The 14,762-nt window shown below is 35.4% G+C and overlaps 1 protein-coding gene across 7 annotated transcripts in view; it reads right to left on the bottom strand.

The window, feature by feature from the left end:
* Positions 1 to 3,038: 3,038 nt before the first annotated feature.
* CGNL1 (cingulin like 1) overlaps positions 3,039 to 14,762 on the bottom strand; it is a 55,569-nt gene continuing 43,845 nt past the window's right edge. For 5 of the 7 annotated variants that reach the window (XM_042039453.1, XM_042039452.1, XM_042039451.1 and 2 more), the window contains 6 exons: positions 14,297 to 14,386; positions 8,606 to 8,689; positions 7,332 to 7,456; positions 6,677 to 6,785; positions 5,628 to 5,791; positions 3,039 to 5,284 (listed from right to left, as the gene is read on the bottom strand). In XM_042039453.1, the coding sequence (XP_041895387.1) occupies positions 5,140 to 5,284; positions 5,628 to 5,791; positions 6,677 to 6,785; positions 7,332 to 7,456; positions 8,606 to 8,689; positions 14,297 to 14,386 (717 nt within the window). In that variant the 3' untranslated portion in view covers positions 3,039 to 5,139. Of the gene's footprint in view, positions 5,285 to 5,627; positions 5,858 to 6,676; positions 6,786 to 7,331; positions 7,457 to 8,605; positions 8,690 to 14,296; positions 14,387 to 14,762 lie in introns of those variants that run through there. The other 2 variants (XM_042039455.1, XM_042039457.1) reach the window with 2 other exon arrangements.

Raw genomic sequence — 14,762 nt, 5'->3', positions numbered from 1 at the left:
ATTGTGACTCAGTAATGCTTAAGAAGTTCACAGCTGGGAGGGACATTCTGAGCTAAATTACAAATTTGATCTTATCTCTAAAATAGCTGGACACCATACACAGTACGTACTGAAATAGCAAAGCACAGTGGGCTGTATTTAAAGTACACATAGCCTAATTCAGGAAGCTTCCTTTCTTTGGTTGGCTGATTTACAGCTTTTACATAGTTTTATTGGACTTCATTCTTCTTTCTTTCCACTTTTCATAGCCATTCTACCTGTTACAAAATAAACCATTTCTTTGAAGAAAACCAGATTTGAAACTCCCCCATAAAGCAAGGAAATCTATGCTTAAGGCAGTTGTTCTGCAGAAAAGACACTCCACAGAGCCTGCTGGCTACTGCAGAGCCAGCACAAGACCCTCAATGTCAGATGTGTGCCAGGATCCTCAAGACTGAAGGGAAGATCAAAATCAAATTAATCAGAAATGGATCCCGAGTTGAATCTTTTCTGCTGTCTGTATTTCTTCCTTACTGCCCATTATGCCTTTTGGTAGGGTCCATCCTAGCCAGCCTGCATGCAACCAAGATGAAAGGAGTACTCCAAACTAGTGAAAACAGCTTTGTAACCTTACACATGAAGCATTGTTCAGAAAGCCCATTCTGCTGAGGAAGCAGAAGGCAAAGCAAAACTCAGGTTACCTGTAATGAGCTCCTCCTCTGCACTCACATAGAAGTGTTCCTACAGTTTTCCTACTGACAACTTGAAGAGCTTAAACTTTCATCATCCACCTGTGCTCTGAATTTAAGTAAACTTTTTTTATTGCCTGTACTTCTGCTAATGGCATGAAGCTTCAGGATCTAAATAAAGCAGTAAATTGTTATTAGAAGTGGAGAAAAGTCAAATGTTCCAGCTTATATAAAACAGTCTCTGCTGACCTCATATAAGGTTCACTGGTACCAACCATTAGAGGGCTGTCATGCTGCTACTGAGGCAAACTGACTACTGCACTTGACCTTGTCTGTTGAACTTCATCCCCATTCTTCTTAAGTCTTTCTTTTCTTACATGTTAAAAGAAAAACCTGAAATAGAAAAAACCCTTTCTATTAATTTCTGTACCTTTTTCTCAATAGCCCAGTACTCATGAGTAAATCCTGAGATGACAACAAAATTTTCCTCAGTATAACATAGTAGGGGCAGGGGGTTAAACATGTGACCTAGTCAGAACCTTATGCAATAAAAGAAGAAATTAAATGTGTTAGAAACCCTGGCAATTTCTAACGAATGTTGCTCTTTCAGCAAAGTCTTTGAACATTTTGCAATGTTACTTGATAACTGCAGTTGGTAGAAATTAAGCAGCTGAAATGTGTAGCTCTACTCACAGGATAGGAAGCTCCAGTAAGCTAAAAGAATCAACATTTAATTACTAAAATATGCTGTGGGATCCAGAAAAGGCTTAAAAGCTGAAGCTATTGCACTGCGTAGCTCACTCAGCAAAGCACACAGCTGGTCTGTAAAAAATGAGGAAAACACATGGCTTCTGGAATAGTTTAGAAAATCATTTATAAATCAGAACAGATTATTTAATCAGGAAAAGGGAATAATTAAGTTGAGAAGAAAGAGGATAAATCAGAGGAATACACAGATTAATCAACAAGTTATAGTCTCATCACCAAGAGTTGTGGGGGGAAAACGTGCCTGGTGATTGAACAGTAAAAAGCACAGTGATGAATCAAAGCATTTGCATAGTACAGGATTCCTTAAATAAAGTGCAGTGCAGGGAAACAGGTACAGGGGACAGCAAGAAGATGACACTTTTCCTTTTTATTTCTTCAGGCACTAACAAGAGATACGATGCCTGAAAGATCTTAATGCTGTTATGAAAAGGGATGCCTTCCAAACTCAAGGGCATTAAAATGCATTACTGTGATGAGTATCTTTAATTTCATTACTTAGTGAGTGAGGAGTCTATGGAGGACAGGAGGATTTTCTTCACTTGTTTAACATTTACATATTTTGCACTGTATAGAAGCTGCCATGCAAAGATCTTGGAGCACTTGCCAAATGTTGGTGATTTAAAACATAAAAAAGCTCTTGTAGAAGTTAGTTTGTCTTCTATCTACAAAAACAGACTCAGAAAACCAAGGCCATTATAATCTCAGAAAGGACAAAAAGTTCACTGTTCACCATAGATTACTTATACTGAGAGACAAGCATCCACTACAAAAGTCAGGTTAAGCTTATAGAAAACATGATTTAGCTTGGGTTTGTTTGTTTAAGAGATACTATAGTACCATGGAAGAAAACTGAAGGTCTCTACAGCCCAGAATTCAAGCCATGTCTCTGTAATACACCAGAAACTCTGATGTTTATACAAATTTCTAGGGACTGAATGTCTTGTAACCACATTTCTTCAGATATAACCCCCTCTTGCTTCCTTTTATGGGTCAAGAGCTTGTTCTGAAATTCATTTTAAAATAGATTACATGAAAAAAACCAGGAAAATTTTTCTAAACTGAACTTTGACTTAAGATGAGCTTTGATCAAAGCAAACAGGAGATGAAGTGAACAAATAAGATGACTGTAAACTATTATAAAGTTTGTTTGTGGCAATCAAGATTATTTTACCATCACCATAGCTAGCATGTATCGAGAAACAGAGCTACCAACTGCTTGGTGAATTAATTGAAATATCCTTTTTAGTGTCTTAAGACTTTTAGTCAGACTATTTGAGAACTCTAAAGAGGAAATGCCATTGGCAAGTCTAAATGAACGCACTAAAGACAAGTGCTTTTTCTGAAAACACAGATGGGGAGGGGGAGGTTTACTAAGAAGGACCACTGCCAGGAGGAGTCTGCAACAATACCGTCTTCCTCCTTCGAAGATCAAATGAGGAATCTTCTAGATGCTACACCTGCCACCTGCTTTACAAGTTACAGAGTAGCTATCCAAAGAGAAGAAAATGCAGAAATTTGTTTTCAACATCAGCATTTCCCAGATAATTATTTTCTTCTTATGTTCTAAACATGCAATTTTCATATCAAGCTATATGCACAAAGTAGAACTGAGAGCGCTGACTGTTTATTTTAAGTGAATTTTTCTTTTACAGTTTAGTGTAACTGGAGGTAGATGCAGTATTGAGTGATTTTTTTTCCAGTGGTTTGAAATAAATCATCTAGGAACATTACAGGATAGAGTACTGGGGACTGGAATCAGTTGCTTGAAGTTGTCTACATAAACATGCAAATGAAACAACAAATAAATCACAGCAGTTTCTATGATGATTGTCAGTACAGTGTAGCACAGGTCTTCTTGGACGAAAGGCTGTTTCTGTGATGTCAAAATAGTAATGCTGATACTGCAAAAAATTCCATGTGTATGCTACTGGAAAAGATACAAGATTCAGATACAAAGTATTACAACTATGCCATTCCTATTATTTCCCATATAACTCAAATGATCAAAAGCAAGTTGAAGGGAATTACATGGCAAAGAGTCTGTGATCTGCTATGCATGAATATATTTCTGACCTTGCAGAGGCAGGAGTTTCATTTCATGTAACTGTATGAAAATGGATACTGCCGTTGTCAGGACTTTTGCCTTAACCACATCTGTCAGCCTCACTTTCAGAGCTGTTAAATTTGTTCTCCTCAGCAGATTCCTTTGTGGGAATAATGGAAGCTCCCAGCAACTTCAGTTCAAAATATTTTTTACAATTTCATGATTACTTGATCAAATGAATGATGGAGTGCTCGCTAACCTGTAACTGAGGACAAATACTGATAAACAGACAGGACCTAAGTATGGTTTATTAACAAAATTTTGTAGTAATGCCCTTTCTTTAGGATTCTAGATTTGCAAAGGAGTAAAACCAGTCTGGTGTAATATAAATGGCAAAAAATATTTTTAGCAACAAAATAGAAAATTTTTTTTAAATAAAATCTTCAATGCTCTTTGTTTTAAATTTCCCACAAAGTTTGTTGAATAGATGGATAACCCAAAATACAGATACTTCTGTCAACTGAAATACTGAGAGATATATATATATATGCACATATGACCATACACTGCAATATATCACCATAAGACGGTCAAGAAGAACTTAGAAAGAAAAATCAGATACATGCTTTCTGATTCCTTGGTGCAATTTCTTGCCAGCAGCATAAAATTTTCGTATCAATTAACAGATTTAAGCACGTACTTAATTCAAAGACCATAGGTAATTTTACTGGAACGAGTGGGACTCTTTAGAAACTTGCAAGATAAGACTGTCCCAATGTCCTCAAATCAGCAGGCCTATAACATTCTGCCTCTGGCAGAACTGAATTCCTTTCAGGAAATGAAAGATACCAGGTAATAACTGACATCACTCTCACCCTTCCCCACTAAGAACAGAAAGCTTCCCAAATGAAGTTTACAAGGAAGTTGAAGGCAAGCCTCTCATCATTCAGATGTGCTAGTCCTTTTAAAGTCAACAGGCAGGATTAACATTTGACCTCTAATATACAGAACACATACAATAAAACTTACACTGGTTTTAAAATGTACTTCCTGGCCCAGGAACTATGAATCTGCTCTGTAATGCATGAAATGTATTAATTTTCATTTGTTTTCCTCTTAGTGAAAACCCAAACATAGCATTCGATATAACTTTAAAGATTTTACATATCAAACTGATTTATGTAATATTCAAAACTTTACAAAATAGTACTAGTCAATAAAAAGATCAAATTTAAAATATTTACATTTTATACATAATTTCCCCTTACTTACAATTATTAAATAATCTTCCATAGTTTCTTTAATTTTAGGGAAAAGCTTTTAATAACTAAAAACTAATTTTGAATTACTATTAGATGGCTTTTTACTTGAACAGAATTTTAGCAAAATGGCATCTCCAATGTGAAACATTATCCTCATGTTTTCAATAGCAGTTATATATATATATATATGTATCTTGTTTTATAGCTGTTTTAAAATGAAATCCTGTTTTCTATAATAAACAGTGGAGATCTAAATAAGCAAATGGCACAGTACAGATGGAAACAATATATTCCCAACTCTTAAATCCCTTTATGTCATTTGGCTTCTAGAATATCCAGTTTCTTGATAATTTATGTTATTCTTCCAGTACTTTCAAGGAATTGCATCCATACTTATTTAGATTTTTGTGTCATCATCTTTTGAAAAGTTATTTCCTAAAGGTACTTCACAGAGACTATCACCATCCGTGCTGAAATCATCATCGTCGTCGTCCTCATCATCAGAATCAGCCAACACTTTACTTGGTGACTTCTTCAGTCTACTAAAACAAAAGTGCACATATTTGCTATTAAAACAGCACATCTGTGTTCATACACACAGTACACTTATACAAAGCTTAAAACATTGACAGGCAGGATTTACACTTTTGAAGGACATCAAAGTGCTCCAGCAGGGGTAGTTTATCACAGACTACATCTTACATGAAAGAAACATGCACAAGATCAAGCAATGACATTTTCTAACACATCTAACTAAAGTGGCAGAGAGGGGAAACTGTAAAGTTTGCACACTGGAATGTTCATAGATGGCTAAACAGGAGCAAGCGGTCAAACGTGTGAGTAGTGGTGTGATACAGAACCGAAAGGTCTGACAACTCATCCTACCTTAACTCTTTTTTTGCAGTGTTAAGCTGTCCTTGCAATTGTTCATTTATGTCTAGTTGCTCTTCAAGTTCTCTCTGAAGTTTCTTTTTAGCATTTTCCAGTCTGTCTATTTCTTCTTCAGCTTCTTCAACTTGACGTTTCATTGCTTTCAAACGCAAACTCAACTGCAATATTTACATGTCATCTGATTAGAGGACTATTTTAATAAAGGAATTTTATTCTTCCAGCATCTATGAGAGGGAGAATAAAAACAAAACTTTGCCAGTGTAGTGACACTGTAATCCTCTGCTTCAGAAATATTTGAAAGTCAGCATTAGACTTTAAGAAAAATAATGTGGTATGATTTTTTTACAAAGAAAAACCAGCAACAAGCAAAGAGAGCTTTGGTACAGTAAGACAGTATTACGTGATAGCAAGAGCTGGTTATCAATTAGGACAGACTAGAGTTGTACATGTGTCTAAGTTAAGCAACTTTAACAGACAGATACTATAAAATACATTTCAAAAACCCAGAGGATCTTTTAAAATCATTCCCGTAATGGATGTCTGCAATTTGAAACATGCTGTTCATTCTCCAGGCAGAATATTAGCTGTTGGCTCACGTGCTGAAAGAAACCATGTTTTAAGCAAGGAAGCAACAGAGACCACAGTAAATGGTAGAGCACATTGCTATTAGAACATCAGTGTATGCTTAATACTTACAGCCTATATTTAACAGTAAACAGCTTCTTTCTTTAAACAGAATTTTATGGTGGCAAAACAGAATATATTACTTGTTGGTGTGATGAATTACTGTCTGTTATTTGCTTTATTTCTTGAATTAGCATTGCTTCTGGAACTGCTTTCTTCTCATAATTTCCAAAATTAGTAACAATTAGTACTAGACAAAAAGCACATGATGCAATGGCAGCTGCAAATACCACTAAATGGGAGTTCATAAACTACAGAGTAATCAGAATCTACCTACATTCTTCTCGTATCTTTTATACATGATGGTTTATGCGAGTAGGATTAATATCAGATATTTGCATATTAGTCTTTCCCTCTACCTGGTCCTTCTGATCAGTCAATGACAGATGTTCATCATCTACTTGCAACATTAACTCCTTCACTTTTCTCTCAAGTCTGCGGTTACTTAGTTGGAAATTAGCTCTATCCCTAGGAAAAAAACAAAACAAACAAAAGACAGGTTTGTAAAAGAGGAACTGAAATACTCCCAATCCTGATAATACAGTTCCTTAGCAATGTTCTAAGAATTAAATAATACTAAAGGTCGATGCTTGGAACTACTGATTCCATGCAACATATTGAGAAATTTGTTCAAAACCAGCAATGACTGAGGAGAATTTCTTCTGTCACCACAGCAACATTTAGGAACAAAAATATACTCCTCCAAGATTAAACAAAAAATGAACATGAAACTGGATGTCTCACAGTACAGTTAATATTTCTAATCCTGTTACTGATATTAGGTATTTATAAAATAAGGAGCTATGGAACCATGTTAGCACTGTGCCCAGTTTTAAATTTTAAGACAAACTTCTATTGTGCTCGCAGTCAAAAAGAAAATCTGCAATACTTTTATGAAACAGTAACCATTTTAATTTGATAAAAAGTTAATTGCAATAGAGTCCTAATATTAGCAAGAGGCCATAATAACAAACATAAACATGCATGTTTTGATCTTAAAATAATTGGTTTTACCTCTCCTCATTTTCAAGTCGTTCTTCCAGCTCTGTGATCCGTGCCTCCATCTGAGCAACAAGTCCCTCTTTATTGGATCGGTAAGAACTCTCCAGGTGAAGGATTCGGCTCTTCAAGTCCTTGTTCTATAGTTGGAATACACTTGGTTAATACACATTTATTCAGATTGACAAATATCACCTTAATACCAAATTCGTGTCTCCAGGAAAACATATACCAGTGTGTACAGTGATCAGTATATTATTTAGTAAACATGGAAAGTCATTGAGATTTTACAGTTTACTACAAACAAATTTTCTATTACTGTGCCTTATTGAAAAGAATTTACTGTTCAGCTTCAGTTAAAAGTTTTAGGATTAAATAGACTCTTAAACTTCAGATAGTGCAAGCACCTTCTCGCAGTACTTTTTAATATGCCAATTTTTTTGTTCAAATACTCTGTCAGATCTGTCTTACGCTCCACAAAATTCTTTTGTAAACTTCTCTGTTCTTCCCCTGGAAATCACTGGTGTATGGCTAGAACAAGTAGACAAAGAAATTATTTACATCCAATGCCACTTTATTAAAGGTATTACTGGGGTTTCCCCCCCATCCTTTCTTAACTATCCGATGCTACTCCTGCTATAAAAATAGTTTGAAAAAGATTTGTAAAAGCAGACTTTTGCTCAGATTTGCAGTTTCATTTTTCTGAGGCTATGTAATTTAGGTTTTCAATGGGGACCTAGTGAAAGAGTTGACAGAAAAAAAAAACCAACAAATCAAGTTACATGAGGAACAGAAAAATAAAGGTCTATATTACAGAAATTCAAAGCATGATCTCAGGTCTCAAACACAGAAAAAAGGACTATGACAGGAAAATCAGAACTAAAGTATAAGAATGTACACAGTATATACCAATAGGTGGCATTCTTTTTTCTCAAACAATTAAGATGAGATCAATGTCACCTAACTTAAGGCACCAAATTAGGTGTGTTGTACAAACATGTTCTCTAAATTCCCATTACAATCTGGTTTATGTTCTTGAGTTTGTAAATAATACTATGACTTGTTAAGATAGCTTTCCTCTGGATCTCAGCTAAGGGCTATGATAAGTAATCTTGTTTTCAAAGACCACTGAACTGCAGAAGAATTGTTTACTACTACAGAAGAAAACTCTCAGCTAAAATCACAATTACTTGAAATTGTATCTTCAACAGCATTCCTGAAGTACTGTTAAGCCTTGGCAGAACAGCTCCTCCAAAGCAGTCAAAGCATTTACAACCAGACATAATTACCTGTCTTTCCAATGAAATTTTGTCACACTCCAAGTCTTGCTTGATAGCTCTTTCCTGAAGCAGCTCTGTCCTCATTTGTTCAATCTAGTAGAGAAAGATAACAGAGATTTTAATAAGAGTCTTAATTTACATTTATCTATATGATACTGTATGTGTGTGTATATATATATATATAAACTACATATATCTATGCAATAAGCAATATGTTCTTTCTTAGAACTCAAGACATACACATGATTTCAGATGAGCTTTACAGCTACAATCCTGGACAAAATTTTCTGCTTCAGGAAGTCCATGTTATTCGCAGTACTCATTCTAGGCATTTCACACCCACACTGGATATTGTTGATGTTCACCATATACATTCTGTAGCAAGGAACTGAACTCTAAGCTGTTGTATGAGAGACATATCATGTGGCAAGACATGAGCTCTGGAACATCACATCCATCTTCAAATATCTTTTCCAGTTGTCTCCTTCATACTTAAGTCTGAACCTCTGAAACAGCACCTTACCTTTAAGCTGCTGACTAGTCTAAGTAAAGTTTCACTTTATTAAACACAGACTGGTACCAAGAAGTGCCTAGAACTCAGTGAAACATTTCACAGACAATTGCGGTTTTCTCTACGTATAGGAGTGGTAAAAGCTGTTTTTCAACAGACACTGCTTCATGATGGATACAAACACTGCTCTCCTCCTCCAGTCAATTTGTTGGTTGTACTGGAGGGGCACCAACTTCTAGATTTGGAGGGGGGGTGGTGTTTGCTTGTCTTTTTCTACAGTATCTCTTAATATTTCCACTCCATATTCAACAACCACAAGGAAGATTATATTCTCCATGTATAAAGATGTTAAAAGGTTACCTGATCAATACAAACTCAAGACAAGAATGCAGAATTAGTTTGTTTTACCTCACTATCGGACTTGATTGGAAAAAAAACTCAGCTCAAAGAGAAACTCTGAACTGCCTAACAACTGCTACTGAAACTTTGGTGCTAAAGGACAAAGTTTTTAAGTCTACTGAAATACTTTTCTTGCTTCCAATCTTGCTGAGACTCCCTGCAAATCTTTAACAATGCCTTTACAGGCACAGCAAATGTTACCACAGCATTTGTGGTTTACACTGCACAGGGCTTACTATGATAGGTATCATCTGGGGAACACAGTGAATATCTATATCAATTACTATACCTGCAAAAAAAAGACGGATAAAGATTTCAGTGGCCACAGCATTCCTCCCAGCTTTACATCAGTTACAAATGAACTTGCATAAACACACCATCCCAGTTAAGCAACTCTCAGTTACAGATTTATCCCAGTAAAGGTCTTTCAAAAATCATTGGGAATTCTTACATAAAAAAATCCAAAAGCAATGCTAAGAATGTGAAGGTTAAACAAGTACAGCAGATGAAAATTTACCCCTGGCCTTATTTTTTAACCACATCATAATATTAAAAGATACATTTTTAGTTAATCATGTTTAAAGGAAGTAATTTGCACTGTTTCTGGAGCTTGGAAATTGATATATGAATACAAATAATGGCAGCAATGCATGCAGTTGCATATGTTATGTCACAGTATGGTTTCAGGAGAGTAGAAGGCATTCCTGAAAACTAAGGTCATAACAGCTACTAGAATACCAATGGTAGCACGTGACTGTGTTCTCAACAGCTGGGTAACTTCTTAAAAGCTCTCACTGTCACATGGAAGCCCAATAATAACAATGTTTTATACGTTATATAGTAAAATATTATATAGTAAAGTATTATTTTATAGACACAAATTAGAATCACGTGTACAATAGCTGTATTTAGTAATGAAATATATGAAAAAAGTTATAATGTGAGGGATTACATAGAATTTACTCTGCTGTAATTGCTTTACCAAGACAGACACAGGAAAAAATAAAGCTAAATTTGTGGTAAAATGAATGACTAATTAAAAATGTAGCTGTTAACTGAAGAATGGGGTTTTGTTTTATGTAAAAACTTGCTTAATGGACCACTCTGAGGTTCCACTGTGCTCTTACTGTGCTCAGAGGCTGTAACAAATTTTTGCAGCCTTCCCAAGACTCAAATTAAGGAATTATTTAGAGGACTAATATAATTAATTAGGATTAATTATATTTCCAAGATGACTGCTACTGTTGTTGGACACCTCTTGATAAAAGCAACCTCACAGAAAAGTAGTAGGAGAGAGCAAAAGTGCTGTATCTGATTAGGATCAGAAAGCTATGTGCAAATATATACAAGAGCTTGTAAAAAGAAAAGGGCAGCAGATACACTTCTTGCTGGAGGAGATATAAACTGTTTTATCATCTTGTGATTTTCAACAGTAAACACATAATTAACATGCACAAAGGAGAAAAGCAGTTGTCTGCCAAAATGTGCTCAAAGTTCCACTTATTTCACAGCAGTAAGATGTAGCAGTTTCATGCTCCACACTCTCTGTGTGTACCACATGGAACTTCATGTTCCATGTTCTACCTTTCCTACATCTAATATATTATAATTGTGTTAAAAGAATAAACTATTTCTGCAGCTTAAGGCAACACTTACCACAGCTGGATTTGAAGAATGCTAACAACAAAGAACTGAGAAAAGCAACTGTATCAGATTTTACAAAGCTTTATCATTTTGTGCCAGCTTTACGATTAAAAGCAGCTGTTGTGTTCAATACTAGTGAAAGCAATTTGATTTCTAATAACTTAGATGCCATCAGTATTGTTTACCATCTTACAGGTTTGCAGCCTATGTTTCTTGTTAATTCCTAAGGGGGGGTGTGTGCGTGCGTGCCTTAGACAATTTCCAAGTGACCAAAAAACCCATTGATTAATAAAGAAGAAAACTAAAGCTAAACAAATCCCTCTGGTACTTCAAAATTGAAAAGCAGCTTTCATATCCAGATTTTTATTTCTTTGCTTTCCACAGCCAGTGACAGCTAGAGAGCAGGTATACAGATCTCCACTGGGAACATTTACCAAAAGGAAGCAAATGATGCAGACAGTGCAATTTTATCCTTCTCTATTTATTTTAAAATTATAATGAAAACTAGTAAGTCCATTTTTCACACTTATTGGAAACGACTCTGAAGTCAATAGACTCCTGCTCACATTTTCACAGAACACAAGAATTGATGAGGGTATCTTAAGGATTTTTCAATTATGTTTACAAAGTCAATATGGCAAGAGATACTTCATTTCACTTGTTCATAGGAAAAAAACATATCATGTATTAAAAGATGTCCTGTCCCTGCTCACTTTAGACTCCAAGAGCAGCTGAATGCTCTAGCTTTCCGTGTGTGGGTGTGGGTGTGGTTTGAGCATTTTGGTCTTTCTAGAGTTAGTAAAACCTTATAATTTAAAAACTAATAGGATACGACCCACTTTTCCCCAAAATTTTTTTCTGTTCCCACTCTGCTGTGGTACTTCTTGAGAACAAGGCAAGAGGAGAAGAGAACAGTGTGTCATGCAGCCATTCAGATTCAAAAGCGTGTTTAAATTAAAAAAGAATAACATTTCATGGCAAGTGAAATGTGAACTATTAGTCTTGCCAATGTTTATTCAAACATTCAGCTTTATGTAAAATAGAACCAGTTGTTTAAATTTGTTTTTACTGGAAATTTCAGTATTATAATTCATTATCAGTATGTTAAAATAACATATTTATAGTAATAGCTTTAAAAATGTAGAAGAATACAGATATTACCAAAACAAATCCATTATTTCACTTGTCATTATAAATGCTTAGCAGACCCTGAAATACTCTTTAGTAATTTGACTACTTAGTCATTCTGGCACAAAATCAAAACAAAGCAACCTTTATAACTCATGTGTGAAATGAGAAATTCCAGACCTCAAAATAAACACATCTTTTACCCATTATATAACATTTTAGTCACCAAATGGTATTTCAGGTTTCCATTCAGTTAGCAAATTAACTTACTATAGTACCCGCTAGTGCAGCTATGACTATAGTACTTTTATCCCGGGTTTACAATACAGGCACAGACTCCAGTATTAAAGGCTTCCTGATTTAACAATAGCATGACCCCACATTATTATGAGTCCCTTACATTCTATTTCACCCACTGACTCGGAGTCTGTACAAATATCAGTGAACAACAGCAGAAAGTCTTTATTACAATCAAATAGAATCTCTGTAGTAATGGTGCCTTGGTGCTTCAAGGATGCGTGAGAGAAAGCTGAGCTCTACCTCACTCTAAACTCTCCAGCTGTCTCAGTGGAATACACAATTTCATTGAAAAGACACAGAAACTAAGATTTTACTTTCTGTTCTCCCTCTGAAGCTACAGCTATTCAAAAGAATGTCAGCAGGTGGGGTTTTTTTTTCTGAAGAAAGAGAAATGAGAACAGAACAGATTATTGTGGGTACCTCAATGCTAATTGTCCCCTGAACTTCTAGGAAATTACTATGAGCTGTAGTACTTCATGCGGCGTTACAGTAGCAGATGTGCTGTAATGAATTATGCATCAGTTTCACATCTTTCAGAAAGCAAAAAGAAGGCAAAGAACATTATCTAAGCCATGATATTCCAAGACAGCCACATCACTGTATTTCTTTCCATGAACTAATACAACATTTGCATGACCTGACTACTCAGCCATGGATGTCTGGCTGCTTTTGCAGTAATCAGGCCCTATACTGTACTTTACTGATTTATTACAAATCTTTGTTACAGGACCTATAATTTCTTACGTCAGTTCTTTCAGAAAACTTAAATAATATTATAAAGGCCTCTGTCTTCAAACCAATGAACTCCTAATTCTCTTAAGACTTGGTCATTTCCAACTCAATGGTCTCATTTCCAATACATTCACTCCACTTCCCCCCACCTGCACCTTCACTAGCCTTATTGAAGACAGAGGTAAAGTATTCCTTTATTTGAGAGGGCATACCTGGATTACTTTTTATCTTGACTGAGGCCTCATTATACAGTCTCCACAACTTCTTTCCTCTACTTATATAGTCAAAAACCTTTTTGTTACTTGTTTGAGTTACTGTGATAGGTCTCACTTAGCTCGGCAAGTATCATTTTATCTTTACATTTTCTGCCGCATGAGACACAACCTCATTAATAAATCCTTCTTCCCCTCTTTCTGGGCTATCAACTTATATTACACTTCTGGAACAAAAGACTGATGTGTTTATGTGGAAAATGCTTTCCAATTGTCTTGTCTTTGATGTATCTTAATCAGTTTTTACACTTGTAATGAAAATAAAGCTTCCCCTTTGTTGAAACTGGCTAGCACCCTTGGTTCAGCTGACTTCCTTAATTAAAGCCACGATTTCCTAAAGCTCCTCCTCCTCATTCTTTGAAATTAAGAGTCTATTATGCTGTCTATTATGAGTCTATTACTTTTCAGTAAGATTAAAATTGTGATCTTTCAATATAAGAGACTCTTCACAACAGGCTTACTGGTCTTCAGTCTTTATATCCTGTGTCTGTTTTCCAGTTAGAACAACAGGAAAAAATTGGTCTGTGGTGATGTGGAGGGAGCATATTTAAGCATGTTGGTGAACCTTGGGTTTTTTGGATTTACATGCTCTGCCTAAGTATAGCATATAAATCCTATTGCTAATAACTATTTAATTGATCAATATGGATTGTGATCCTAATAAAACTTTTTCATGGAATCATTAAGCAAAAGCTGGAAAACTTGTTCAAGTACCTGCTCTCTGCACCTGCTGATCCTCTCAGACAACAAATCCGAGTTATTCTTTTCTTCATCAAGCTCAAGTTCCAGGTGAGATAACTTGTCCTAAGTGGAACAAAGAAAAGCAACCTCAACATACTACTTTCAATCCTCTTCAGATTGCTACCAGGGCATTCTTCCTTAAACTTCAAGGACTCAAGGTGTCTGAAAGACTAAGCTTGAAAACTGTAATGCCTCTTAAAACACCCAGCAAAAGAGAAGGCAGGTAGATAAGCCTTTAGAGTGAATTTATTTGATGGAAGTAAAATAAACATTTTGTTTCCTTTTTTTAATCACTGCCAACTATTTCAAGAAAATAACAGACATTCTATAATGTTTCTAGAGACTGTTTTTGAATGTCTGCATTACATTATACGTTTGGAAGACAAATTTCTTTTCATCTGAGTACGACATAGAGATGTTTATTTATGAAAGTCAAATG

The sequence above is a fragment of the Corvus kubaryi genome, unplaced genomic scaffold (genome assembly GCF_017639235.1).
Source record: "Corvus kubaryi isolate FWS band 111438036 unplaced genomic scaffold, C.kubaryi_AGA036_p1.0 37394, whole genome shotgun sequence".
NCBI lineage: Eukaryota > Metazoa > Chordata > Aves > Passeriformes > Corvidae > Corvus > Corvus kubaryi.
The sequence above is the reverse complement of the archived record's forward strand: the minus strand, read 5'-3'. Positions and strand labels throughout refer to the sequence as shown.